The following is a 27,419-nucleotide window of genomic DNA, read 5'->3' on the forward strand; positions in this document are numbered from 1 at the left end:
ATGTTGGGGTACCCAGGGTGGCCCCCCCCGCTCGGGGACGCTCTCCTGTGGCTGTGGTGGGACATGGGCCCCCCAGGTGCAGGGCTGGGCTCAGAGGAGGGTGCACAGGGTGGGAAGGGTGCTCGACCCCAAAAAGGGGTGCATGGTGGCTGGGTGGGGGGCTGTGACACCCTGGGAAAGGTCCCCACGCCCAAAGGCTGGCACTGGGGACAGCAAGGACACCGGTACCGGCTCATCCCTGGCTGCCTGGCGGGTCAGAGCCCAAACAGCCCAGAGAAATCTGGCGACCACCGTGCGCAGGGGCTGGAAACACCCACTGTTCTCAAAATGTCAGGACAAGGTGGGTGGCAGCAGGCCAGGGAGGTGGCAGCAGACCACAGTGAGGCCCAGGATCATATCCCGGGATGCTGTGCCCACACGGTGGGGTGCCCGGAGCCGACACAAAGCCACGGCCCCACCGAGGAAGCTCACGGCAGAGCCCGACACTCCGAGAAGCTCCCTGGGACCGGGTCAGGGATGTGTACCGAGGAAAAAGCACGAGCGCGCTCAGCAGCTCTGCTTGCGTGCGGTGAACTTTACAGAGCGCAGCCGTGCCCCGGCATAGAAACGACCTGGGAGCGGGCCAGGAAAGAGCAACGCCGGCAGCCCGCAGGTCGCAGAGCCACGGGGAGCCGGCCGCTGTTTAGTCCTTTATTAAAACCAAAGTGAAAAGCCAGCACCCGCTTCGCCCAGGCTCGTGCTCTCCCGCGGGGAAGCCGCCGCCTAAGGAGAACTCAAACAGAAGCGAAGGAGTTTCAGGGAGGCAGGGCCTCAGCCCGCTCCGGGTACGTATCGCACCTCAGATCCAACGCCGGGGCGACCCGCAAGCGAGGATCGCAGAAATCGAGGGCGGGAGGGAGGAGATCAACCCGGGGACACCCGCTAGCAGAAACCTGCGCCCCCAGGGAAGGGATTGTCCTGAAGACATTAAAGTGCCTAAATTCACGGAAGTCCCATCATACAGACCCACTGGGGAACAACGAGAGCTTTGTCCCCTCCACAGCCCCGCAAGAGGAGCAGTCCCATCCCACTGGTGAGCAAGAACCTGAGCAGGAAAGAAAGGAGAGGTGAGATAGTGCCGGAAAAAAACCCACTACGTTCACCTTGGGAAGTCTGCAAGGAGCCGCCTCAGCCCGCTGTCTGCATTCAGCTGGCAAAGCTCATTAAGAGAGGTGGCCTTTCACTGCCCTTTTCAAACCTGGAAATTCAGGGCTCTTCCACGACAAAAAGAAAAGGTGAATTAAGAGATGAAATGCCGGAGGAGGAGGTACGCCAGCCCTCCAAGCCCGGCTATCGCCGTGCCCGCCACCAGCCGTGCCCAGAGGAAATCCAGGGAATCCTCCAGGCGGGCGTGCAGCCTCAGGACCTGCCGGCGTGTGCTCTCCCGCTCCCCGGAGTTGTCAATGACGTAACTCGCTAATTTGCGCTTCTCGTCCAGCGGCAGCTGAGAGGCGATGCGAGCTTCCGCCTCCGCCCGGGACAGCCCGTTCCTCTCCATCAGCCGAGAGAGCTGCGTCGGTGGGTCACTGCCAGGATGGGAGGGCAGCACTGAGATGCGGGTCCAGGAGGGAAGAGGGCATTTGCCTGCCTTCCCCGACACGAGGGGGAAAAGCCGGGGTAAAGTGCGGGGCAGAGATGCCCTCCGCTTCGTTTTGGATCCGGCGCAGGCATCCTGCACTCAGATCAGCAGAGCCGGCGCCCGCAGCGCTGCCCAGGCTGACCCTGCTGCGTGTTTTCGGCCTTCGCACAGCCCCTAACACCAGGGCAGTGCCCCAAGCCCTGCCCCAGCCAACGGAGCACAGGTTGTGGAAGGCCCAAAGTCAGAGATTTCGCCAGTACAACGGTGGCAAGTGTGGGGGAACCTCAGTAAGAAGCCCCTCGCACACTGGGATAAAGGAAGGCGTCGCTGGTCACGCCTACAGAAAAGCAGCGTCCCTGCAAGCCTTCGTGCCAAGGTCGAAGTGAAACCCTCCCTGGAGTGGGAGGCACGTGGCGGTCCCCTCCAGCCTCTAAGAGGGGTGGCAGCGTCCTCGTGGCTCACGTGGCACTTACCAATAAACCAAGACCGTGTATTTCATGAACTTGGTCAACCTGTTGGTCTCGAAGAGCAGAGGGATGTCGAGGATCACGTAGTGGTAGCCTGCAGAAATGACATCCCCCCCAAAAAAAGGGAACAGCGTTACTCAGATTCCCAAATCCCTCTGGCCGCACGCGCACCGCGGCCATGGCTGCTCCAGCAAAGCAAGCGGGAGAGCTCTAGAGCTCCGCGATTACAGCCGAAAGGAGAGCAGAGCCCGCTTGCCCTCCTCCTTCTCAGAGCGAGGAAATGCTTCTGTTCCAAGTTTCCAGAGGAAGAGAAAAAAAAAACCCCTAACCTGGATGATCTCAGACCAAAGGTGAAGCTGCAGAAATATAATGAGGAGCTGAAACGAGAAGCTCAAATGAAAGCGCCTGTGCCTGGCTGGCGAGAGCAGCAGTCACACCGGCGTTGCCGGCTTCTCCATGGGAGCAGTGCCCACAGCAGAATCTGCTCTCCTCTCTTTCACTTGTCCAAGACTTTGCCAGGCTGCGGTCATTCGAGCTAATGTTTCCCAGCTCAGTTTTCCTCCCTTTTTGGAAAGCTTTGACTGAACAGCTCCATTTTTCCAAGGGGAGCAAGGAAATCCTTGCAGACCTCTCATAGCTGTGACACTGAAAGGCGGGAGTGCCTCCAGGCACAGCCCCAGGGCCTGAAACCCCACCGAAACCGTCCACGTGTGGTTTAAAATCGCCATCACCACGCGGAGCGGCCGGCGGAGGAGAGCTCGTCATCCCCCCGGACTCTGCAGCCCACCCCAGGCTCTCCACGCGCCCCTGCCCTTCGCAAGCGCCAACTCCCCTGGCAGACGGCAGCGTGCGGGGACGTGGGGGTACGCCCTGTCGAGCCTGGAGGAGCAGGCGAGGGGAGGGGAAGGCTGTAAGTCAGGACTTGGTCCCCCGTGTGTCCCCTAGCTGCAGGGACACCTCCAGTTTTGCTGTGTCCCCTTTTGCTAACCCAGCCCCCCCAGCCGAGCTGGCCACGGCAAGAAAAGCCTCGACAAAGACATCATCATCCAACAAGCCACCATTTTACCAGCATCTCCGCCCAGAGAGACTTCTTGCTGCCCTACGGTTTGATCGATAAGAGCTTTCCTTACACAGCAGTCCTCAGAGACAACATCCAGCTATCCCAAATCATTAAAACCTGACTAATGAGGACAAAGAAGCCTGCTGAACACACACAGCGCTCCCGCCGAAGGGCAGGACAGCGTCCGCCTCCTGAGCCCGCAGCCCCAGGTTCAAGACTCCATCTCTGGCTCCCGGCTTTCCTGCCTGTTGCTTCCTCCGTGCTTTCTCCTCCTCCTCCTCGCCCCGCAGCGGCGCACGGCCCCTGCGGTGCCCTGGCACAGGCCTATTCAGCTGTCACAGGGCTCAGCTTTGATAAGCTCTGCAAAACCAGACTGACTCTATTAAGACATCCTTCTGTCTACACGGAGACCTCCAAAACAGCTGGTGATCTTATCTGGCATTTGATTAGACCAAGTTTGACAGCTGTATTTGTTATATTTATCAGGGGAAAAAGCAGGACTTTGGAAACCACAGCTGTCAGCCCATTTCTCACCTTATCGAGACTAAAAGGGCTCTGGCGCTTTCATTGAAGCCCAGGGCGGTTGGGGGGCAGGGCAGAATAGGTGGCCGTTTCAGAAGGTATGACATTATCCCGCACGTAATCTCAGAAGAGGCATCACAATGCTTCTCTCAGGCCCTACAGATGTACTTTAAACCACAGAAGAAGGTGGTGGTGAAGGGCAGCAGTGAAAGGCAGGAATGAATCCTCCAAACGCCACCGCGAAAGGCCACCGGCGGCAGAGCACAAAGGCCGTCACTCAACGTCGGCTCTTTTTCTCCTTCCCCATCCCTTTCTCTGCTTTAAAACCAAAGGAAGGAGGGAGAGCTCCTGCCTGAGCAGGCATCCCGGTGCGCTGGGCCACGGCCTCTTACCTAGCACAAAATACTTCAATATCTGCTTCAGCATCTCCTTCTGGATCTCCGGGTGGGTGATGGAGTTCAGCAGCTGCCGTTTTTCTGGGTGGGAGAAGATAATGTTTCCTAGAGCCTCACGATTTATCTCTCCGTTCTCCAAGAGGATCTCGGTGCCAAAGTAACGCACTATCTGCTGATAGGCCTTGAAGTGGGGCTGCACCACTGATAACATCAAACAGCCGGAGGTTAGAGCCGGTTCTATGGCACAGTCGGCATTTGCATCAGTGATCGGCCTCAAATGAGTTTTGTTCATTAAATAACCGAGCTTATTCTCCTCGGCGGGCAGCACATCTGCCTGCCGGCACACGCTGAACCCAGACCGCAGCGGCTCAGCGCTGCAGCCTGGCATGCACCTGGCATCGGTGCTGCAGGTAAGCGGCTGCAAATAAACCCTCTCAGCCCAAGGTCCCTTTGAGGGCTGACACCCAAGAGATCGAAGCATCCTGCAAACATTAATTCAGCGCCACAACCCTCCCTTCCGCGTGCTGCTGCTTGGGGTCAGAAGTCAGCAGCGCGGGCGGGAGGACTCGCTGACGGCTCCCAGCCAAGGCACGGGCAGGACCGGGGCTGAGCAGGTTCCCACTGCCCGCAGGGCGAGGAGTCGAGCGGGGAGATCCGAAAGGGACCCGGAGCAGCATCAGGGTTATTTCAGCCGAAAACTTCAGCACTAGGTGAATACAGCCTGGCTGCTACAAGTTGGCTTTGGCTGTTCCTGTGGTTTTTTACTGTCTTTCACCTCAGCCACCAGATTTTTCAGGAGGATGAACACAGAAACCTTCCAAGAGATCAATTCCCAACAGGTATTTGCAGGGACTCTGACGTTACATGAGCATATAATTTCAAAGCTGCAAAAAAATCACCAACAAAAAGGATGCAGCAATAAAACCACAATTAAAATCAAGCTGAGGCTAACCACAGAGAATGACAGGCCATATATAATGTTCTCTCCAAAATCCAGGAACATTGCCACAGGTTGTAACCTCAGGCCAATCTAATAAAAGTCTTTAAGACCAATTTCTTTCTCCCGTGGAGTTTCACACCGAGGCGGTTTCAGGGTGGGTGAAATCCATACAGTAAACAAACACATATAAAAAAGGAACTGGAGAAAAATGAAGTGATTGGTAGAAAATCAACACTGAGTATCTGTAGTGTTTTCCTATCGTCTCCGAGGGCTTTTAGCACCTCCAGCAAGTTTTCTGCACCTCAAGAGGAATTACAGTGCAATAAAATGTTAAGAGCATCCCAGCTTCCAGTGGCTACAGGGTAAGTTCTTCACCAAACAGAAAAGCGCAGGCACTTCAAAATGACACCGCCTGCACCAGCGCTCAGCTGCAGACCCGAAACCTTCCGCATACAAAATCAGCAGCCCTTCCCAGAGGGAGCGCTGCTCTCCTCGTCATTCCGGCGGCACGGCGGGATTAACATCTCGCCCTGCGCCACACAGGTAATCGGGGAGAGCGGGGTCTGCTCCAGTCCTGCTGAGGCAACAGATCTGGATTTCGGGGTCTTTTCTGTCGCCAGAACAGCGCATTTCCAGAGTAGCAAGGTGGGTGTGCTGTGCAGAAGCACGCACCAAATTCCCTCTGATCTGGGATATTTGGAGCCTCTCTTTTTGGAGAGCATTAAGGTACACGTAATTTTTGGAGCAACCTCTCAGTATTTACAGCCAAGCAACATTGAGCACGGAGGGAAATTCTCTTTTGACTGGTAGTGATCCCACCTAACGTAACCGTGTTACAGCATGGGTGTCCTGCAGCTCAGGGCGGACACCAAATCAGCCCATTTACAGAGAAATGCTTTTATTTTACCAGGAGTTCCCTTTCAAAGCTAGGAAGCATTGCGCTCCAGGAGAGGGAAACTAAGGGTAAGATCTCCCCATGGTGTTTATTAGGACATGATCTTATTTTTTTTTTCCTTTATTAAAAATATATCCCAGTTCCAATCCCTCTGACACAGCTGCTCCACGCGGCCTCATCGACTGGGGAACGGGAGGCAAACACTTCTTGAACGTACCCAGAGCACCCTCTGCCGTCTGCGCTTCCCCGCATCCGCCCCAGTTGTCAGGAGAACCTCGGAGAGAAAGATCAACTACGCAGAACTTACCCTCTCTGGCAATAACGTCGGCATCGATCACGGCACAGCCCAGTTCCCGGAGTACGGCCACCACCGTGCTCTTCCCCGACGCGATTCCACCCGAGAGCCCCACCAGGAACATCGCGCTCTGCAAAGGAAAGAAAAGAGCTTGACAACGCGCCAGGGCAGGGCTGTTCGGTTCACGCTGCGCACATCAAGTATTTATCCCAAACAGGCGACTGCATTCAAAGCTCATTTTCATACGTTCTCAGGGCGTCACTGAGGCATCAGCACGATTTTGGCACCCCTCTGAGCCAGGCAGCCCTGTTTTACAGCCTGAAGAATGGCGTGGGGTTAAACGAGGCTTCTCTGGACCCTGCTCACTCTGGGTGTGCAGCCTGAGCCAGCCCTAAGCTCCTCCAGCTGCCTTACCTGCAGCTCCATCCGACTCGTTCCCCTTTAGCATCTGCACCCACCAAGCCACAAACTCAGTACGGCGCCCTGAATCGGAGCAAATTTCTGGCAGGGCTGTCAAGGGAGCAGTGACAAAGGGGGACGGAGAAACACGAGGACTGAAAGGGAGAGCCCTGCTTGATCTCCACAGCTGGGGTGTAAGAGGAGATAAGCTACCTCTGACACAATCAGGACGCAAAGCACTCAAGCCAGCCACTAAATCACATCCCCATGCTACCTGGAAGCCAGCAGAGTCATCGGCAGCCCAACGGACACAAGAAGTCACGGCTTTGAGCAGCAAACTTGTGTCTGTTAGCTTGCAAACATGGCACTGAATGCAGAGTCTGTGCTTGCTGATGGCCTGGAGGCTGGGAGGGTGTCGGTAACCCCTCAGACAACCTGGAGCAGACGACTTCTCTTGCAGTTTCTGCACGGAGATCAATCCAAACCCTGCAACCCTCCAAATCCCGCTTGCGCCCTTTCAAAACCAGAAGGCTCAGCGACGCAGAGGCAGCTCTGGACAGGAGCCTGGGCCCCTGCGAGCAAGGTGGTATCTGCAGCCCCAGAAAGGCAACAGCCCCAGCTGGCTGAGAACAGACCCGTGTCCCCTCTCCAGCCCCCACAGACCAACACCAGCCCCAGCCACGGGCGCTCAGGGCTTTGCGCAGCCGAGTCCTGCGAATCCCCACGGACAGAGGCCCCGACTTTGCTGTCACCTTGTCCAGGGTGATGGCACCCTCACAGATGAAGAGCCTGAACCTCCCAAGCCCCAGCTTGTGGCTGTTGCCCCTCGCATCTGAGAAGAAACTGATTCCATCATCTTTGGCCAGGAGCCACAGGCTGCTGGTAGACACCCCTCAGCTTCCTCTTGCCCAGAGGAAAAGAGACCCAGCTCCCGGTGAGCCACGCACCCCAAAACCCAAATATCTCGGTAGCCATCACCTGGCTCTGGTGTCACACCTCCCTCCAGACACCACGGCCACCAGCCCCCAAAAAACTCTGCACAGACAGGAACCAGGTACCTACTGGTACCGCACCGTCCCTCACAAACAGGGATCGCACCGCTTTGCGCCCAAGGGCAGCAGTCAGGAACACAGGTCTGCAGGACGGCTGAAGGTGGGCAAAAACACAGCACTGCTGCCTTTTTGCTAGGAGGAAAAGAAAAAAAAAAAATAAATAAAAAAAGACACTTTTGTCATAACACAATCCTACAAACAGGACTCAGACCCACGGTTTGAGGGAGAGGAGGGGGTGGAGAAGTCCCGTGGCAGCTGAAGGCAATTCAGCAGAGGGAGGAACCAGGAGTCAGAGCAAAAGCCAGCAGCACCTGCCAGCAGCGTCGCCAAGCGACTTCGCTTTGTGGCTGCCGAGAGCCGACGCCAGCCCGCAGCAGCACCACGTGCTCTCTTCCCTTCCAAGACACCAAGCAAACAGATGGGGGTAACTCGAGCAACAACAAGGGGGAATTCAGAGGGAATCAGAAAGGGCACTGACAATAAACACCAGTTCTCTGCAGGAGGGTGATGGAAATCCCAGGCTCTGCTGCCAAGCGAGTACCCGGGCCCCACGGGGAGCCTTTCCCGGTGCTCCGGTGGGCTGGACGCGACGGAGTATTTATCGCAGCAGGTTAAAAGCCAGCCCTCCCCGGCAGGATTTTATCTGCCCTCTACAACAGCCTGCAAGGGCTACCGCTGCCCGAGGAGAACCAGGCCTGCGGTGCGCTGCCTCGCACTGGGAGAGGCTCCGCTCGCGTGTTTTTTATAAATACATTAAAAAAAATCTCTCCTGCCCATGTAAAGCAAATACAGGGTTTTAACCGCAGTAACCCTGAAGCTTTGGCTTCCAGCCTCAGCTGGGACTTGGTCCCAAAAAACCTTGCTATTTCTGTCCCTCGGTTACATACCTCCGCAAGCAGAAATTACTGCAGGGGCAAAAGAGCACTTGGAAGGGTTAGTGCAGCAACCGCGGCCAAACGGGGTTTGAAAACACTTCTGCCGTCACAGGGCCTGCACAGATCTGAGATCCGTGGTATGGGGTATAAATATTTAACGAGTTCGGGTCTGAACTGTGCACAAGGGTGGAGAGGCCAGCCCATTCCTGCAGATGTTACAGGCAGGAGCCAGAACCCGTTTTCCCCCAAATGCACCATTTTTTTGGATGTATTTGGCCTGCGCCAACTAAATCAAATGTGGGGAAAGCCAAAACGTGAGCCACAGAGGCTAGTCAGGCTGGAAAACTCGGCGAGTTATTCCAGCTGTGAGGAACAGCGCCCTGGGAGATGTAACCCAGAGCCCTGAGGAAAAGGCTTTTAAAACTGAGGTGCCCAAATTTTCCCCATGTCTCTATTCCTCTGGTTTTCAAGCACAAGTCCCCAGCCTCGAGCCATCCATGGGGCGAGCCGTGGGGCTGCGGACAGCGCCAAGACAAATCCTCCACCGCCATGCTACACCCAGCTCTCCTCCTGCTCCCATCCTCGGCTCTGACCGGTGCCCAGCGCACTGACAGACCTGGTGTTTGGCTTGAGGAGGCTGCAATTAAAAGGAAAAATCATAAAATACATCGTTACTTTGGTGGAGAAAAAGCTGCCACCACGAGCCTCCCCCCCGGCCTTTTGGCTGGTATCGAATCAAGCCCTGCGTGCCGAAAGTTTTCACCGGACAGGGCCCTGGCCACCCAACGGCGCTTTCCCGGTGGTCCTGAGCCCAGCCCCGGGCCGTGGCCTCCCCAAGCCCGGGGCCTCTTACACAGTTTTGAGGGGTCAGGCCGGGCTCCAGCCGCCCCGAGCGAGGGAAGGAGGGCAGTGAGGCCAGCCAGGGAGCGGAGCAGGGCCGGCCAGACCCCGGAGGGAGCGCCCGCACCGGACCGGGCCTGGCCGCCGCCCGCGGGGTGCGAGGGCCGCAGCGGGTCCCCGCACAGCGCCCTCACCCACTCACCCTCTGCCGGGCTTCAGGCGCGGCGCAGTGTCCCGCGAGCTTATTGGCTAATGGGAAGCAGGGTCCCTTTTCCAGCCAATCGGCACCGTCCTCATTCGGCTCGACCCGCCCCCTCGGGCGGGAAGCGGGTTCGGGGCGCGGATACCTCGGCCTCGGCAGGGGACTGGCGAAGGAGGGGACTGGCCGCGGCTCTCCACCACAGCGGGTGGCCCCGCACGGCTGCTCCGGTGTTAGAGAGCCCTCCCTCCCCCGGAGCCCCGCCCCAGTACACCCCCAAAGGCCGATGGGAACTGTAGTCCCAGCCCCGGAGCAGCCCGGCCTCCGCGTGCCCGCGCAGACTACTGGTCCCGGCATGCCCCGCGGCCCACTGCCCAATCGCGACGCGCTTTGTTGCGGGGGTGCGGCATGCGCCGGGGCCCCGTTTCAAGATGGCGGACGACAGTGAGACAGCAGTGAGGCGGCTACCGGTGAGGCCTCCGCGGCCGTCGGCGGACGAGAACGACCACGAGCACTGCAGCGACTGCGAGAACGAGGCGGAGCGCGGCTCCAACCGGGGGTGAGCGGCGGCCGGGGCCGCCGGCCGCGGCGGCAGCCGGGCCCATTGAGGAGGGCAGTGGCCGGGAAGTGAGCGGGGCCCCGCCCCTCGGGCGCGCTGATTGGTCACTAGGTAGCATCCCGCGCTGCGATTGGTTGAGCTGACCGTCAGTCTGGCGGGGGGGGACGGGCCCGCTCGCTCCCTTTCACGCCTGTTGTGGGAGCGTGTTCTGAAGCTAAGGAGGGTCGGGCCCGTCCGTGGCGTGGATGGGTGACGGCCTGCGCGGTGTCTGCGGGGCAGCCAGAAAGGAGCCGCGAGTGCCTTTATTTTTTGGCAGAATTGAGCCCACTTCGCAGCCCTTCTCGTCCTCGCCCTAGGGTGTGTCTCCCCATATTCCCCCTGCCCTGCAGCACAAGCCCTGTCCCCCTCCCGGCATCTGTGGCACTGTGGTGGCACCCAGGGTGGTGGGATGGTTGGGCGTGATATCCCGCTTCTGGGAGCCTGTGGCCTCCCGTGGCTGTCCGTGTGCCCTGGAAGAGGCTCAGGCCTCTGCACACGTGTCCTGTCATTATCCTAAACACAGCCCAGAGTTTTGCAAAGCTCAGCTGACGTTGTCTTGCGGTTCAAGGAGCGTAGCGTCCAGAGGTACGAAATGGTGAAATAGCAACAATTAGGCTGGGAGCGAGCGCACGCGGTGAGGCAGGTCCTTATCTAGGTAGGAAAGATCTAAAATCCCTAACGTTGTACCCACGTTACTCACTGTTTTAATTAATAAGGCGCAGAGCTGCCTCACCATGCCTGTGGTTTGCAGGAGAGGCTTCATCCTCGTTCCTGCTGCCTTTGCATGGAGCAGGGTGCATCAGTGTGTGGCCTATGCCACATCATGTGTTTCCAGAGATTTCCAGAGGTTTTGTGCCTCGTGCTTTGCACACCTGAGCCTCACCGGGCTCCTCTTCCCACTTGCCCGGTTCCCCAGCAGCTCCTTTCCCAGCCCTGCAATGTGGAGAGAGTCGGCTTGAAGAGCTCTTCTCCCTCCGTCGGCAGCTTTCCACAGGCAGTCCCGCCTGTCCGGTAACCGAAATGAATAAGAGGTCATGCAAGAAATATCACAGAGGCATTTTTTATGACAGCACAGATGCCCGTTTATATTTTATTTGCCTCCCGGGTGTGGCACCGTGTCTCGGTTTAATACATTTAGCTGTGCTTGGGGAGATTTTTCTTTTCTTTCCCTCTGACATGATTAGGTTTGTGGAAACCAGAGCCAAGCAGAGAGACACACGGTGCTTAATCACCGTTATTTCCCAGCCCAGCGGTGCAGCCTGCCCTTTGCCAGGAAAAAGTGTGTTCTTGACCCCTCTGTGTATCCCAGCATGGGCATCGTGTCTCTGGCAACCCCGAGGAGTTGAAATGCAGTTACCTGCCCCGACTAGGGCGGGTGTTGAAGTGCAGCAAGCTGACCGGGCAGCCTGGGAAATGTCCAGTAACAGATAAATTCCGTTTATTTCGTACTGTGACGTTATGCTGGGGCGTGGGAGTGTTTCTGGTCCCCCCAGTTGAACCCTGTCCGCAGAAACGAGGCAGGGGAAGTGCTTTGAGCGGCCGGGGTTTGCAGAGTCCTGCTTCTGCCCAGTTCTTGTTGGGAGTCGCTGGATCTTGGCTCTGAGATGTAAAACATAAAAATATTACTTAGCAAGAGCAATACTTCCTTTCCTTTTAAGGACAGGAAAGAGGAATTGACTTTCCTCCGCCGGAGTCCCGTGTCAGCACTGGGAAGTGGCTGCACTGTTCTCTCCTCCGTCTCAGTTGATTTCCCAAAGAAAAAAAAAATCCCACTTTTGTATTTGTCGCGCTCTCCTTTGTGTTGAGAGGGCTTCTGTCGTGTCTGTGGAGGATTTTTTGCTGTTGTAGATAAAAAAGCAGGGACACTGGCACGGGCTCTGCTCCCCGCAGGAGGTGTGAGGTGATGGGATGTCAGTTCACAGGCAGTGAGACCAAGGATTCGAGTGTCCCTGCCCCGTGAAACGGGTCCGCTCTTGGCAAAACCACCTGGGGAAAGTGGTTTTGGGTGGGAAAAGTTCAGGGAGGGTCCTGCGGCACAAGCTGAGTGGGGTGTGGGGAGAGCAAAGGACCCTGTCCTGGTGAGAGCCTGGTTTGGCAATCCCTGCCCGCAGTTACACCGTGAGAGGATGTTCCTGGGACGATCGCCGTGCTCTAACGTGCAGAGTTTGGTTTTAGGTGTTATACGGAGCGCAGTCATGGCACGCTCTGCTTCGGGACCCGTGCTCTGCCGTCTGCAGAGCCTCCCTCCTCGCTCCAGGCCCTAATGGGATTACGGCCTAAGTACCGCGCCCGATTAGCCCCAGGTTTGGCAGAAGGATTTTCCAGCACCTAAATACGGAGCAGGGATCTATTTCTCCTCTGACACCTTTCAGGCTAGGAAGCGAGGCCGTGCAGTGCGGGGATTGCAAACTGCACAAGCCTTTGTCCAAATCGACGTTTCCAGCTTGGGGTTTGAGGAAGAAGCAGCAGTATTTGGTGCTGTTTGCTGCCATAAATGTGAGAGCCTGAGTGCAGTGTTTTGATTTGCGTCATAAAAAACACTTTCTGATCGCCGCAGCATGTGCGCTACGGGAAATAACGCCCTGCCCCTGCCGTTGAATCCCCCGGGGCCGACCCAGAGCTTCCCGCCGGGCTTTGGGAGCCAAGGGAGCCACGAGGAGAAGGCCGCAGCTGGAGGTGTCCTCCCTCCTGCTTTCCTCCCCCACCTTGCCAAAATAAAGCTCTCGGATCGGGGGAATGCAGTGGGAGCGCGCACGGATCCAGGTGATTGATAAGTGGGTGCCAAGCACCAGTTTGTTACTGGTTGCGGCTAGTGTTTGCCAGCCTCCAGAGCAGCCAAGCTGGTGGAGGCCAGTCAGTCTAAGTGGATCTCGCCTCAAACAAGCCCAGCCAGTTTATTTAGGTGCTTCTAAAAATCTCCTTTTCGAGATCGCTCGGGTGATGGGTGTTACTTTCTGCGCAGCGGTTAACATGGGCTCCTTTCCCTCGGACTGGAGGAGCTGTCCCGTAGCGGGGACGGGGTTGCAGTGGTAGGAAATGGCCATGATGGCGGCAATGCCTTTGTTGGGAGAAGGGAAAAGTGTTTTTCTTCGTCAGAAAACAGACCGTTGCCGCCCCACTGGTAATTGGAAGGTGTTTCGCGCAGCGCACCCTTCTCCACCCGCTTTATCTCTCAAAGCAGCTCAGCCTGGAAAGGAGATAGAGGAGGAAAAAAGCTGTAGGATGTCGGACAGGAGCTGGCCTGGCAGTTAACCTTTCCTGGGGAGTGAAAGCAGCTTCAGCCCTCACAGCTTCTTCGGTCCTATCAGCTGCGGTCGCTGGGATTTTGGGTGGTGGAGGCTCGTCCCAGGTCACTGGTGGGATGTTGCTGTTAAACTGGGGAGTGTCCGAGGGGCTGCAGCTGCACTGGAGCATAAAGAGGAAGATAATTCCTTTCCTAAATGGAATTTAAAATAGAAAAATACCTGTAATTGTTGCTTCCTTAGGTGTGGTGAGTTGGACCTTTGAGTTTTTCGGCATTTTTCTACATGCTGGCGACTCCTCTGCTGGGCTGGTTTTCATCTCCTGGCTGGTTTTCATCTCCACCTTATGCCACCCTAATTTCTTCCAGGTCACGACGGCTTTGCTCATAAATCAGGAAGGATTTTTCTCAGCTCTTTTACCTGCGAGCCCGACGTGGGGGTGAAGTGATATTGGCTGAGCTGAACTCATTAGCAGCAAGCTGGGAGTTGGCAGCTCTGATTTATGAAGCAAAGCAACGCCGACTGAATACGCAGGGGCTGGGAGGGTTTTGTTTGTTGCCTCTGACACCCGCAGCATCCCAACGTGGAGGGGACCTGGGAAAACGCGTCCATCCCCTTTGGAAGGGATGGCTTCCAGCGTCTGCCCTTGGACATGCTCGCAAACCCCCCTCGTGCCGTGGGTTTGTGGTGTTAAAACTGGTGAGAAGTGGGTTCATTGCAGCTCCGCGGTGGACGGTTTGGCTCAGCGCAGGACCTCGGGGTGGCCGTCCCGGCTGGTTGGGGATCTGCCAGGGCTTGCTCGTGCTCCTCCGTGAGGAGTTTTAAAAAAAACCCCATCGTGCATTTGTCACCCAAATCGATAGCGGTGTCGGCACCGCTTTGCTGTAATTACTTTTGCTGTCATGTCAGAGCTCACGCGTCGCTGGGCGGAGGTAAAGCCCTTTCCTCGCGGCGGAGGAAAGGTGAGATGTCCCCTCCCAGGGGTGGTTTAGCAGCGCCGCGAGATGCTGATTGTCGCAGGGCTGCGGCTTCAGGGCTGCTCCTCTCTCTGTTCCACTGTGAGGGCTTAAAACACTTCTGGAGAAGAGGGGGGGCTTCTCATCAAGCCCCCTTTTGCCTGGCAGCTCGCCCTGCACCACTGCTTGTTCCCCATGCTGGTGAGCAAACACTTGCTGTCTCCTGGTGTTTCACCTGGGGCTCTGCTGACAGACGCGAATCTCTTTCCCCAGCAAATGCCGTCTGCAGAGCGGCTGCTGCCGTTCAGGTTTTGTCCAGAGGAAAGCCTTCCTCGGCTCAGCTCTCCATGTCCTGCCAGCCAGGCGTCGCCGCTCCACAGGGCCACGGCTGCCCTGAGCGTCGGGTTTCTGCGCCCTGAGCGTCAGCGGCCTCACCGTCTGCGGGCGTCTCTGCACCCGGCCCTCCCGGCTTCATCCCTCAAAAAAGCTTTTCTCAACCACTGTTCCCTGGTTTCAAAACTCGCTGCTCAGGCCAGGGATTTTTTTTAAACCTTATTCGCCTCCCGGCTCTCTCCTTTTCCTGGCCTTGCTGAAATAAATAGTTGGGTGCTGCTCCAACATATTTTCCGGCATATTTTTCTTTGCTTTTTCTGCTCTGCCCTCTTCACCTCTATCTTGTGTTTGGTAAAGGCGTTAAGCCGGTCTGGAATCAAGCGGCACTCGGGGAGGTTTCCAGGCTGGCCAGTGCCTTCAGTTCACCATCTGCCTCAGATCAGAGCTGTGCGGTTGTCCCTGCTCTGAAAGCAGGAATTGTTTTGGGGTGCAAGGAAGGAGACACCTCTAGGTCGTAGAGTAAAAGATATCCTGGCTTGGATCCCAAGGATGTACTGATTTGTACCAGTTTCCAGCCAGACCCGCTGTGGTGTGGGCGGTGGTGCCCGCCGGTGGTGGGCTGTGCGGTTGTAGGTGCTGTGGATGTGGTGCTTTGATGCAAAGAGCAGCTCCCGCCTGGGATTCTCCATGGCTCCATCCTCCCCGCGTTGAGCCGGACGTAGGTTTCTCAGTGAAAACAGAGGAGGAACGATGCTGTGGTTCTACTGCAAAACAGCCTTGGCAGTGCTGACGGGGACGGGGTAGACGTGAGTGACGCTGGTGGTGTAGGCACCATCTCCCCACCTTGCTTTGCAGAAGATCCCTCGTGCGTGTAGACTGCTGGCAAAGCGCCCCGGCCCGGTGTGCCCCCATCTCCCCCTCTCCTCCCTCCACTCGGTCCCGCTCCAGCCGTCTCTGGGCTTGAATTTCCACCTGAGCTGTGACCTCCTCGGAGTCTGTAACCTTGCTTTGGCAGGGAGGTGGCAGGGAGGCGCCGGGCTTGGGGAGCTCCAGCTCCTCGGCAGTAACGTCGTCTGTCCTGCGTCAGGATATCACACAGGATTCACCTGCGCCATGCCGGGAGCACGCGCCCACCCCATTTCTTGGTGTGAGGTCGCTGCCAGACTTGCCCGTCAGCACGGCTGGGCTTGGTGCGGGGTTTCACGGCTGTGGCTGTGTTGGGGTGATCATCATCTGCGTGTCTGGGGATGCCCTGCATCCCTGGAAGGAGCAGCGATGCTCAGGCGCTTCCCACCCTGCGCTCCCAAAGAGATTTGCTGCTCGGTCTGGATTTTCCAGCTCCAGTATAACAATATAATAATTTTCCAATATAACAGCCACCCGTGTCCCGAGATCATCACCTCTGCAGGGAGGGTGACGTTTTGTGCAGTGCCTCTGTGGTGCCTGCACCTGCTGCGATGCCTTGTCTCCAAGGCTGGACCAGCATTTGCTGCTCCCGCGTCCATCCTTGGGCTCAGAGAGGAGGAAAACCCCTAAACCGGGTGTTTCCACCGCTCCACGGAGTGGATTTGGGCACATGGGGCCCAGCGGGGCGATGTGACAGCACAGACGTGGTCACCTGCGGTGCAGGGCTCGCTCCCCACCGCTGAGCAAACCCGCGGGGTGGGAGGTGTTGGCGCTGGTCCCGTTTTGGGAGCTTGCTGCTGGGAGGGGTGCCGGGGAGAGGACGCACGGCTGCACCCCCCTCCTCTGGAGACTTGGGCTCAGAACAGGGACCCTGTGTTTTCTTTAGAGAGCTTCAGAAACCAGATAAATGTTTTCCAATGAAAGAAAGGCTCCAATGAGATTTCTTTTGTTCCCCAGCGGCTTGAGTCCAGCAAATGACAGCGGAGCCAAAAAGAAGAAAAAGAAACCCAAACGGAAGAAAGAGAAAGGAGGAGATCAGCCCGACCAGGCTCACGACCAGCCGGTGAAGGTGACCGACCCGTTCCCAGAGCTGCGGCCCCGCACGACAGGGAACCTCTGAACCATCCTGAACCTCTCCAGGGTAGCTTAGGGCAAGGAAAGAGTCTCCCAGTCCTGATTTTAGGCACTTGGCTTGTCAAAAAACTTCAGGTTTAGGGTAATTTCCTGGCCTGGCTCCGTGCATGGGAGTTCCCGATGCTGCAGGAGGTGATTGCTGAGTGAGCGCAGTCCTTGGCTGGACGTCGCAGCCGGTTCCTGCGCTGCGGTGAAAGGGTCAGACTGGTGCCTCTGAGTTGTTCTGCAGACACCAGCTGCACCCTCGCAGCAGGGCACTGCCACGCTGCCACCTGCCAGCTTCCTCTCCTGCCTGCAGCCAGCACGACGACAGCATTTTCCTGTTCTGGGGTGACATCTGATGTTGTTGGTTTTTGCTTGATTAACGTGAGAACAGCAGCCGGGTCAGAGCAGGGTCTGTCTCACCCCTCGTGGCTTCGCCTGATCCTGACCAGCAGCTGGTGCTTCGTGAAGGAGCACGGGACACACAAGGTTTGTCCCTCCCAGTGCTGGCAGTCAACCCTCTTGTCCCCTCTGGTCCTGTGGCGGGGAACACAGACAAAGATCTGCACATCAACAGAGGCTGTTTTCTGTCTGATGCCCGGTTCTCATCCAAATATTTCTAATATTTTGTCCTTCCGACTGTGCAGAGCATTAAACTGGGGCTTTGAGTGTTTCAAACCAGCTTCACTGGAATCGGGGAGGAGCTGGGGTTGTGAGCTCAGTGCAGAGCTGCCCACCCTGCCAAGGTCTGCCTAGGGAGGAGGAGGAGGAAAGCGTCCTTATCTAGGCTCAGCCTCTCTGCCTTGCCCAGGGTCTGCTCTGGAAGCTGCAGTTTGCAGATACGGATCCGGCTGAGATGGAGGAGGCCAAAGCAGTGAAGGAGAAAAGCCGCCGCAGAAAGCCCCAAGCACTGGGTGTGGTTTGACCCAGGGTGTCTGCACGGGTGTGAGCCAGAGCGAGGCAGCGAGGTTTGCTCTTGGGGCTCACAGCACCCTCCTTAGCTGAGCCTTAAAGCATCTTAAGGCACTTCATCTGTCCCCTTCGACCCAGGAGTGCCTAAAACTGAGTCTAGGTGTGTGGGAGGTGCCTGGTGAAAGGGTTCATCCATCTCAGAGGTTTACAAGAGGGTCTAGGCTGGAACCAAGTCTTCTTGCTCTCCTCTTCCTGGCAGGGTCAGCTCCAGGTTCCCCTAGTGAGGAGCTGAAATACAGACCTGGTGGCTCAGCTTACTCATTTTGTCTTTCCACCCTCCTTTTCTGCCCTCAGGTGAATTCTTTACCCGCTGAGAGGATCCAGGAGATTCAAAAAGCCATCGAGCTCTTCTCTGTAGGTCAGGGCCCTGCCAAAACCATGGAGGAAGCCAGCAAGAGGAGCTACCAGTTCTGGGACACGCAACCAGTGCCCAAGCTAGGTATGTACAGCCCCTTGCCATTTTCTGCTCCTTGGGAGAAGCCTTGTGCTCCCCAGGCTGCTCAAAGAAGCCTTCAGAGAAGCCCAAAGAGGCTGGTCTCTGGCCAGCAAGTGAGTCCCTGGAGGGCCTTTCAGTGCTGTCCTACCTGGGCTTCAAAGGCTTCAACGACACTTGTCCACCGTTCAGGATCGTGGGCTGAGCAACCAGCTCTGCCGGCAGAGAGCTGTGCGGGTGGCTGGGGGGTCGAGAGGGACAAGGAGCCGTTTCAGGCATCCGATTTGATGCCTCCTGCATTTTGGCATCCCTTAATCTCGGTCTTTACCCCTCAGATTGGCTCTCCCCAGCCCTCTGCCCAAGTTTTGTGTGGAGTGCTGCCAGCCTTCCTCTTGCCAAGTCTTAGGAGCTAACCAGCTCTGCCCTTTCCCAGCAAGGGGTCTGTGGTGGGGAAGGTAACTCGGGGTGAGACGGGATCAGCCGGTGATGGGAGCCGCTCAGCAAGCAGCTCTGTGTGCTGAGCTGCCACCTTGTTGGTTTGCTGGGCTCACGTCAGCTTCCGTCACGGGCAGGCACTGGGACTGTGCTGGGAGAGCCGGGAGAAGGGAGGCACAAACCTCGCAAGCATCTGCACCCCCCAGCCGCTGTGCACGTCTGAAGATGGGGAATCCTGTCTCTTTGTCCCCGCTTCCCTCTTCAAAGAGCCTGGCTGCACTCCCTAGCTCTAATTCTTGCTCCAGCTCTTTCTCCAGTTTGCTCTTGACGCTGTCAGCCTGCATCAGAAGCGATCTGCTGTCAGTAACGAGGCGTTTCTCGGCGTGACAGGAGCACTCAGCAGCTAAGCAGGTCTGGAAGGACGAGGGGCGCACTGCTGTGAGGCTGCACGGCTGGAAGGTGCTCGTTCCCGAGCTAATTGCAGCAAGCCTGCAGCGCTCCTGGGGTGCCCGGGATAGCTTCACTCAGTCCCTCCACCCCAGCACACTCCAGAAAAATCCATGCAGAGCTCAGGAGAACCAGAGAATGAGTCCAAGCCCCTCGTTTCTAGGTTTACCCAAAGCTTTTTGTGGCTTCAAATTGCCTGCTCTTCAGTAATTTTCTTCATGGGGTTGTGTCCAGCCCTGCTTGCTGCAAACGCTGCGTGCTGTGTTTCATTCCCTTTTCACGTTGTCAGCACCAGTCTGAGGCTTTCTTTGGTCTGCAAGGCTGCTGGGAGTGATGGTCTCAGCTTCATGCTGGGAAAATCCTAGTGACATGGCACAGGGTTATGAGACAGCAAAGCCTGATCCCTTTTTCCCAGAGGATCCTGGGCATCGCAAACATCATTTCTGCCTGGGGAAACGCTGCAGGAAGGGTGGGTACCTTCTGGGGCGGGAGAGGCACAAAGCAACCCGCTCCTCCATACATCACACTACTGGCTGTGCTCTGGCTGCCAGCCGCTCGCTGGGTCCCAGCACCTTGCTCGGGAGCACGCTCTGGCACGCAGCGTCGTGTACACCAGGCTGTTTAGGGTCGGGTAACAAAAGTGCTGTGGGATTTTTTGGGGCCAGATTTCACAGCAGTTCAGCACCTGCTCAGAACAGAGAGGCCAGCCAGGAGTGAGTGTTTCTGGAAGCTGCCTTGGGTGGGTGTGGTGGGGGCAGTTCTTGCTCTGGGCTTTTCTTCACCTCTCATTGCCTGGAAACCTTTTAAATCCCTTTTTAAGGGAATTCCTAATTAGTGCAGCTTGCTTCTCTTGGCAGCATTCAAGTGATGCCGCTGTGTTGACACCTCCGAGAAAGCTGGTGCTTGAACTGACATCTCTTGGCTGAATCGGGAGCTTTGGGAGTCGGTGTTTTTTCAACAAAAGTTGTCTTGTTTGCTGCAGCTCTTCTTTAAGCACAGCAGGAAGGAAACCCTGACGCTTGCCAAACGGCAGGGCCAGAGCTGGCAGGGAGAGAGCCGCTGTTTGATGGAGCGGCTCATGGGAAAGTGCTGGCCAAGACTGGAGCTGTGGGGATGGGGAGGTCTGAGGGATAGTGTGTGGACCTGGAGGACGTGGAAGCTCTGATCAGTTCGATCGCCTTCTCTCTGCTGCCTGATCAGCTTCATCGTTGCCCCTGAAAGAGGAGTTTTGGTTCTCTGCTCCCAAGTCATTGCACGCGTGGCAGGTCCCAAACCAAGTGGGTGAAGTGGCGACGCCTGGCTGCCCATGCCAGGGACCTGGGGTGGGAGATCACGGTGGGCAGGTGGAGCATGCTGGTCACCAGACTGAGGTGTGGTGGAGACATGGTCTCACAGAGCAGAAAGCATCTTCATGGTTCCCTGCGCTCTTTTCCAGGAGAAATGGTGAACACCCATGGTCCTGTTGAGCCAGACAAAGACAACATCCGTCAGGAGCCATACACCCTGCCCCAGGGCTTCACCTGGGACGCCCTGGACCTTGGGGACAGAGGCGTGGTGAGTACAGGCGGCCCATCAGACACGTGCTGGGAGGGCGTCTCTGTTGCACGGTTGGCAGTTCCGTGCTTGGACTGCCAAAGATGGCTTTGGGGATGGGAACAGGTCTTCCGCCGCACCAAGCGGTTCTCCAGCTCAGTGGTCACGCCATCTCCTTTGAGTTGGATCTGGGTCTGACTTCCCCCACCCTGCAGCTACCTCTCACCCATCCATGGTGGCCTGATTTCCTCATGGGGACAAATGAGGACTTCTCCACATGCTCTTTAAGCATAAGGATGCCTGAAGCCAGGAGTTTTCCCTTAGGAAGACCCTCCAGACCATGACCCACCTCTCTGGAGATGACCTGAGGGCCGCAGGAGTTACCTGTGCATCCTGCTGCATACCCTGCTCCGCAGTGGCACTGGTTCAGGAGCCCGGAGCCAGCAGCTCGGAGCAGGGGAATGTGCTGGCAGCAGGGACACGGCTGCACGTGGCTCCCGTTGCGGTGTTCGGGGTCCCGTCGCAGGGCAGCTGGGCTGTGTGATGGCTGGGTGACTCTCTTGACCTGCTTGGTCTCTCCTGCTGTAGCTGAAGGAGCTGTACACGCTTCTGAACGAGAACTACGTGGAGGATGATGACAACATGTTCCGCTTCGATTACTCCCCTGAGTTCCTGCTGTGGTGAGTGGCACCGCGACCGCAGAGCAGAGGGGGCTGGAGGCTGGCAAGCTTGATCCTGGTGACAGGGCTGCAGATGCCTTCGCTGATCCTGTCTCACTTCTTTCCGTCATCTCCCTTCCCTGTCTGTCACTGTGCACGTGTGCCGTGTCCCAGGCACGCTGCGAGAGGGGTCTGTGGCCCAGTCCTGCGTCTGGCTTCTTTGAGATATGGGCGCCTAAAACTGGATTGTTTTCCGTGTTGGTTTGATCCCGTGAGTGTTTGTAAAAATCCCAGTAGCTGAGGAGCTTCCCAGTGCCCTGGAGCTGTAGGATGAAGGTGGCTGCCAAGTAATTTTGTCAGCAATAGCACTTGGAGACCTGTTGCAGTGAAGCTGCTGTTTCCTCAGGGTGTTAATGAATCAGGGAACATGATTTTCCTCCCCTGTCACTAGCGAGAACTTGCCTTGGCCACGGAGTGCAGGAATTGCCCCGGATCCTGGCGGTCCTGCCTTGTCACGTCACTGTCGCCCTCTCACCCTCCCGCCTGCAGGCCCACGGCTGTGACAGGCAGTTGGAGCAGGAACGGGGCGTCCCAGGGCAGCACAGGGAGGCGGGAGCAGGTACAGGGGGTACCTTTTGTGGGATGTGACTTCTGAAATGTGTCTCATCTCCAGGGCACTGCGTCCTCCGGGCTGGTTGCCCCAGTGGCACTGTGGAGTCAGGGTTGTCTCCAGCAAGAAGCTGGTTGGATTTATCAGCGCGATTCCAGCCACTATCCACATCTATGACACGTGAGTGCTGCTCGGCTGCGTTTCTCACCCTGATGGTGTGTGGGGCTTCCCGGGAGTGTTCAGGAAGTCTGGCTGCGTTGTGCTCTCTGGCTGACTGAGCCAGACCTACGCCGTTCAGCTGTGGACGTGCTTTGCTGCTTGGAGGAGATGGGGGATGTTTACGGTGGGCAGTGAAGTTCTGTGCAAGGGCATCTTGCAGTTAGCAGCTGTGAAGTCTGTTTTCCTCAGTGAGTGAGGTCAGCTTAGAGCTCTGTTGTACAGAAATCCTCCAGAGCTGGATGAAGGCCATTTTCCTTGGGAAAACCTTGGGTAACAGCTTAAGGGAGAGTTCTCCAAACCCAGCCCTTGCCCCTTCGCCTTCCCCGAGGCTTTGACTCCTCTTTCTGTTGAAGGGGCTGGAGGTAAATTGCCCAGGCTGTTGGACCAGTCCTCCTGGGTCAGGACAGTCAGGTCTCATGCTTTGTGTTGTTTCCTTCCCAAGAGAGAAGAAGATGGTAGAGATAAACTTCCTGTGCGTCCACAAAAAGCTGCGCTCGAAACGGGTGGCTCCGGTTCTGATCCGCGAGATCACGCGGCGAGTTCATCTGGAGGGGATCTTTCAGGCTGTTTACACTGCGGGAGTGGTGCTGCCAAAGCCTGTAGGGACTTGCAGGTGAGTGTCTCCGCTTCTCCAAAGAGATTTCAGTCTGCAGACCTTCCCTGGCCGGGATCCCCTCTGTGGCGTGTGGCATGTGTGGGATTCCCCAGGACAGAAGGGATCAATTCCAGTCCAAATTTCTCCTCCTCACACCGTCCTTCCAAGATTAAGTCCAGTAGCTCTGCTTAAGCTGCTCATCCGTCACAAGACGGGAAATGTTCTGCAGCACAAGCAGTTCAGGCCACCCTTGTTTTTCTCTGCGGGAGCTGCTGGCCTCTTCACAAGCGGGCGTGATGTTCTTGCTTGCCCTCTCATGGCAGCTATGAGAACCTCGTGCTGTCCCGCTGCCCGAGAACAAGTCTCCCACCGCGAGTGTGTTTCTGCAGGTATTGGCACCGGTCCCTGAATCCTCGGAAACTCATCGAGGTCAAATTTTCCCACCTGAGCAGGAACATGACTATGCAACGTACCATGAAGCTTTACCGGTTGCCTGAGGTGGGTGCCAGCCGGGGCCGTGAGCTGCAGAGGCAGAGCTCACGAATCGCTCCTCGCTGAGCGAGGGGTGAGGCTGGGAGCTGGAGAAACAAACATCTCTGCTGAGGTCCAATCCTCCGCCTGGAGAACTGGAGTTTCTTTCGTGTAGTAAATGACTCTGTCAAGCCATTGCGCTTTATTTAATCTTTATTTATTTTTGCCTGGGTACCTGCATTTTAAGGGCAAATTCTCGCAGCTAGAGGACCCCGTGAGCTTTTGTTTCATGGTGAGTCATATCCTGTCCTCCTGGTAAAACAAGAACGCAGATATGACAGCCTTCAACTGTCCAAACACAGCCTTGGAGTGACCTTGAACTGGGTTAGTCCCTCATTCTTCAGTCAAACCGATGGGTTCTGTCACTGCGGTTGTCCTGCCGGGGAGGTTCCCCAGCTCGCTGTAGGAGAAAGGACAAACAAAGCATTAAAATTGCCACCACCTTCCCTGACCTTGTTGGCTTCCTTCTGTCGGTCAGAGCTGCTCGTTTGGGTTGGAGAGCGCTGCTGTAGAGCGGGGCAACACACGGCTCCTGTCTTCTGCCTCCCTCCTCAGCAAAGGCAACGGCTGCTGTTTTGTAGCTACCGATTTTTGGGCAGAAACCCACACCCAGAAGCAGTCTGTGCTGCTTGATCTGGGTTTTGCTGGGCAATCCCAACCCTAGACTGGAAATGGAGTCCAGCTGGAATAACATGGGGTGGTTCCTTGCAGTGCTCAGGGCATGTCTCCCAGCCCATCCCTGCTGCAAGCAGGAGCAGAGAGACCTGGAGGGAAGCAGAGATCTTGTGTCGTTAGTGGGTAGGAGGCCACTTCCAGCGGGACTTGACCCGGCACGTGGGGCTTTGGGACCGTGCTTCTCTGCGGTCTTTGTCACCGGTGTCACGGCCAGCAGGGCTGTGGGGGAGAGTGCTGGGTTGTGGAACTGAAAATGGGCTGATGTAAGCAGAGAGCGTCTCTGTGCCACTTGTTGGAGAGCATGTGGGTGATAAAAACCACCGTGCAAGCAACGCAAACCATTTGTCCCACTTTCCATAGACTCCCAAGACTCCTGGCTTGCGGCCAATGGAGCACAGAGATATCTCTGCAGTGCACAAGCTCTTGACCGAGTACCTGAAGCAGTTCCACCTGACACCCGTCATGAGCCGAGAGGAGGTGGAGCACTGGTTCTTACCTCAGGAGAACATCATCGACACCTTCGTGGTAGAGGTGAGGGGGCAGGACCAAGATGGGTGGTGTTCTCCTGGGCTTCTGCCTCCGCTGGAAAAGTGCAGCAAGCTGTGGGAGCTACTGGGGAGGTTGCTGCCCCGGGCAGTGAGGTGCTTTTCCAGGGTGGGAGGTCTAAGCTGTTGGAGGATGGTGCCTCTCCATCCCGGGCTGCCCCAGGTCTCCTCGCAGGGAGCTCACATATCACTCAGACTGGCAGAGCCCCTCTAAGGCTCCACGTGGGCTTTATCCAGGCTCTGACGTGCTGGTGTCACTTCTGGCTTCCAGAGCGCCCCAGGGGAGGTGACAGACTTCCTGAGCTTCTACACGCTGCCCTCCACCATCATGAACCACCCGACTCACAAGAGCCTGAAAGCTGCTTACTCCTTCTACAACGTTCACACCAAGACGCCTCTCATCGACCTCATGAGCGATGCTCTCATACTCGCCAAGTCGGTGAGCGATGGCAGGGCGGGGTCGCACCGCCAGGCACCGTGCAGCTCGCCGGGCACCGCGCAGCTCACCGCTCGCCCAGCCACCCTGAGGTTTATGGGCAGGGCAGGGCTTGCACCCAGGGCTGTACAAACCCAAATCCTGAAGAATCTGCCGCCCAGGAGAGGGACTCGGGTAGCCTGAACCCCCTGGCTAGCGTGGAGCGGAGCTCAGGGTCTCTGCTCGTTTCGTACAGCAAACTGTGCCGCTGTGTGTCTGTAGCGCTTGGGCTGAGGGTGGGTACGCTGATGCTGAGTTCTTCCCCATCAGCCTCGCCCCCTTCGTCTGGGGGTGCAAAGCCGGGCAGGAGAGGGGGCAGGCAGCTCAGGAGCGGGATGGACTCCCCAGCACGTGAGCAGGAGGAGCTGATGGCTCGGTATCTTGCCCCTGCAGAAAGGATTCGACGTCTTCAATGCACTGGATCTCATGGAAAACAAAACCTTCCTGGAGAAGCTGAAGTTTGGGATCGGGGACGGGAACCTGCAGTATTACCTGTACAATTGGAAGTGTCCCAGCATGGCACCGGAGAAGGTCAGTGCCTTGGGGTGGCGGGGTCCTCCAGCGCAGGGCAGGGGTCTTGTCCCCGCAGCCCCCGGGGAGCTGAGCGTGCTGTCACACGCACCTCGGCGTTCCCAGGCCAGCAGGACGCACGACGGCTCCTCTGCACTCTCCCTGCTGTGCCTGCACAGGGGACGTCCCTGGGAAAAGTGCCCTGTGAGCCTGCACGGACCCCGGGTGTCACCGTGCAGCACGCCCTGCGTGCCAGGCTGTCACGGTGGGGCGAGACAGAGGAGCCTCTCTAGAGAGAGCACACGGGCTTGGGAGCCGTTGGGCCGTTGCTGAGTGGGACCCTGTGACAGCAGGGAGCTCTGCCAGCACGGTTGCTCGTAGCGTGTGTGGACCACGGGATCTCTGGGGTGTCACCCCGTCCCCGCGGCCGGCAGCTCGCTCCCCACCCAGTGGCTCCCAGCGCTTGCAGCCACCCCCATGGACACCCCTCTGCCTGCCCTGGGCCGGTTTTAGGGAGCACTCTACCGTGCCTCCACCCTGAAGGTGTGGTTCAGCATCCGTCCGGTCCACAGCCCCCTTGGAGAGGACGGTGCTTGGGAACCAGCAGCTGCCTGACAGCAGTGCCGCAGCCTGTCTGTGCTGCGTCCCAGCAGCTAATTAGCGCCTTAACGACAGTGATGAGGCTTCGGTTCCCTTCGCAGTGTGTGCAAAGCCAGTCTGTCTGTGGGTATGAGCCCACGCGTCTTCAACCAGCCTTGCTCTGCCGCTGAGCCTTTCCAAAAGCTCCAGGAGGTTGTTGGGAGGTTTAAGCCATCCCTTTTCTCGCTGGGAGAGCTGGTGGGTTGGAGAGCCTGGTGCTGGGAGCCGCTTTCCGGCCATATCCTGCGGTGGGGCTGCCCGTGGCGGATTGAAGCCTGGGACCGGCCGCCAGCGTGGCCGGAGAGTGCCTAGCAGTGCCGGCTGAGGGCCTCATCCTGGTGTGAGGCTCTCGGGAAGCAGCTTCTCCCAAATCTGTTGTTATTTGCTTACGACCAACCTTGGCTCACAAATCAAGACTGTCGCAGACCGCCTGGCTTGTCACACCCCAGGCATTGGTCACCTCCCCGCACCGGAGCTGGGCAGGGTCCGTGCGCCCATTTGGCGGCTGCGCCCTCCCAGCCGGCACCGCGAGCGCTTGCGAGCTGCGTCCACCCGGAGCTGGGTCTGGGACAGGGATGGCTGGCGCTCGGGCACGGCCTGACCTGCCGTCTGTGTTGGCTCCCCCAGGTCGGACTGGTGTTGCAGTAGGCAAGCCCTTGGCAGGAGAGCGCGGCGCCGCCGAGCAGCCAGGCCTGCGGAGCTGCTGCCCTCCTCCTTTCCGACCCACGCCGGGAGAGGTGGAACCGAAGCAACCGCGCAGCCGCTCACCGCCTGGGTTCACCGACCGCGTCCCGCAGCGCCGGCCGCCGCTCCCCCGCTGGCGTCAGTGGTCTCCTTTGTTTTGATTTAATTGCATCCTCTTAAAGACGTGAACAAGGGAATGTAACTGCTGAAACTAGCTGGTGATTGGCGTATAATGGAGTTAACGGGTGAATAATAAAAGTCTATATTATATATATTTTAAATCTTTCCTGTTCCACATTGACACGAGTTGCATTCGTCTGCTGAAGGCCGCCTCCAAGACGCTGGACCGTGACTTCGCTCGACGGGGCCACCGGAGGTAGATGCTAGCTGTGCCGAAGGGCTTGGCGCTGTCGTGGAGTGGCGGGACGCGGTGCCTGGGCGGCCGAGCCCTCCTGCCTGCCTGGAGCGTGTTCTGAGCTCTGTCCCCTGCTTGGCTGTTTCCCCCTCTGTTAAACTGGTCCTTCCCTAGGTGCCTGGAGAGGGAGGATGGCACCGTCCCTCCCCGCGGGAGCACGTGGAATTTGTTTATAAGGGCTATTTGTGCGAGCGAGAGAGAATCGAACCCTCTGCTGAACCAAGGAGCAGCAGCGCCCGAAGGTCCGGGGGGAGCTCAGCTGCTCGCTGCTGCGGAGCTCGTCCGGCGCACCCCACTTTGCTTGGACTCCTCAGGGCCGTTCCTCTCCGCCACC

The 27,419-nt window shown here is 57.4% G+C and overlaps 2 protein-coding genes across 12 annotated transcripts; one reads left to right on the top strand and one right to left on the bottom strand.

Moving 5' to 3' along the window:
- Positions 1 to 622: 622 nt before the first annotated feature.
- Positions 623 to 9,791, bottom strand: DCAKD (dephospho-CoA kinase domain containing). 11 transcript variants are annotated; one of them, XM_086766869.1, is made up of 6 exons: positions 9,561 to 9,695; positions 7,654 to 7,775; positions 6,205 to 6,320; positions 4,060 to 4,263; positions 2,092 to 2,179; positions 623 to 1,565 (listed from the first exon to the last, which is right to left on the bottom strand). In XM_086766869.1, exons 3-6 carry the CDS (start codon positions 6,314 to 6,316, stop codon positions 1,280 to 1,282), a joined length of 690 nt encoding a protein of 229 aa, XP_086622995.1. In that variant the 5' UTR covers positions 6,317 to 6,320; positions 7,654 to 7,775; positions 9,561 to 9,695; the 3' UTR covers positions 623 to 1,279. The 11 variants fall into 11 exon arrangements, with proteins under 11 accessions (XP_086622995.1, XP_086622990.1, XP_086622991.1 ...); XM_086766864.1 differs by having other exon boundaries at positions 7,650 to 7,775; XM_086766865.1 differs by lacking the exon at positions 9,561 to 9,695 and adding an exon at positions 9,372 to 9,495 and having other exon boundaries at positions 7,650 to 7,775.
- A 166-nt stretch (positions 9,792 to 9,957) lies between these two features.
- NMT1 (N-myristoyltransferase 1) lies at positions 9,958 to 26,940 on the top strand. Its single transcript, XM_086766860.1, has 12 exons — positions 9,958 to 10,116; positions 16,550 to 16,661; positions 17,975 to 18,119; positions 20,431 to 20,549; positions 21,117 to 21,208; positions 21,861 to 21,977; positions 22,459 to 22,629; positions 23,001 to 23,109; positions 24,178 to 24,348; positions 24,634 to 24,801; positions 25,231 to 25,368; positions 26,614 to 26,940. Exons 1-12 carry the CDS (start codon positions 9,989 to 9,991, stop codon positions 26,632 to 26,634), a joined length of 1,491 nt encoding a protein of 496 aa, XP_086622986.1. The 5' UTR covers positions 9,958 to 9,988; the 3' UTR covers positions 26,635 to 26,940.
- The last annotated feature ends 479 nt before the right edge of the window (positions 26,941 to 27,419 follow it).

Source organism: Chlamydotis macqueenii, chromosome 25 (genome assembly GCF_036417535.1).
Source record: "Chlamydotis macqueenii isolate bChlMac1 chromosome 25, bChlMac1.mat, whole genome shotgun sequence".
Taxonomy (NCBI): Eukaryota; Metazoa; Chordata; class Aves; order Otidiformes; family Otididae; genus Chlamydotis; species Chlamydotis macqueenii.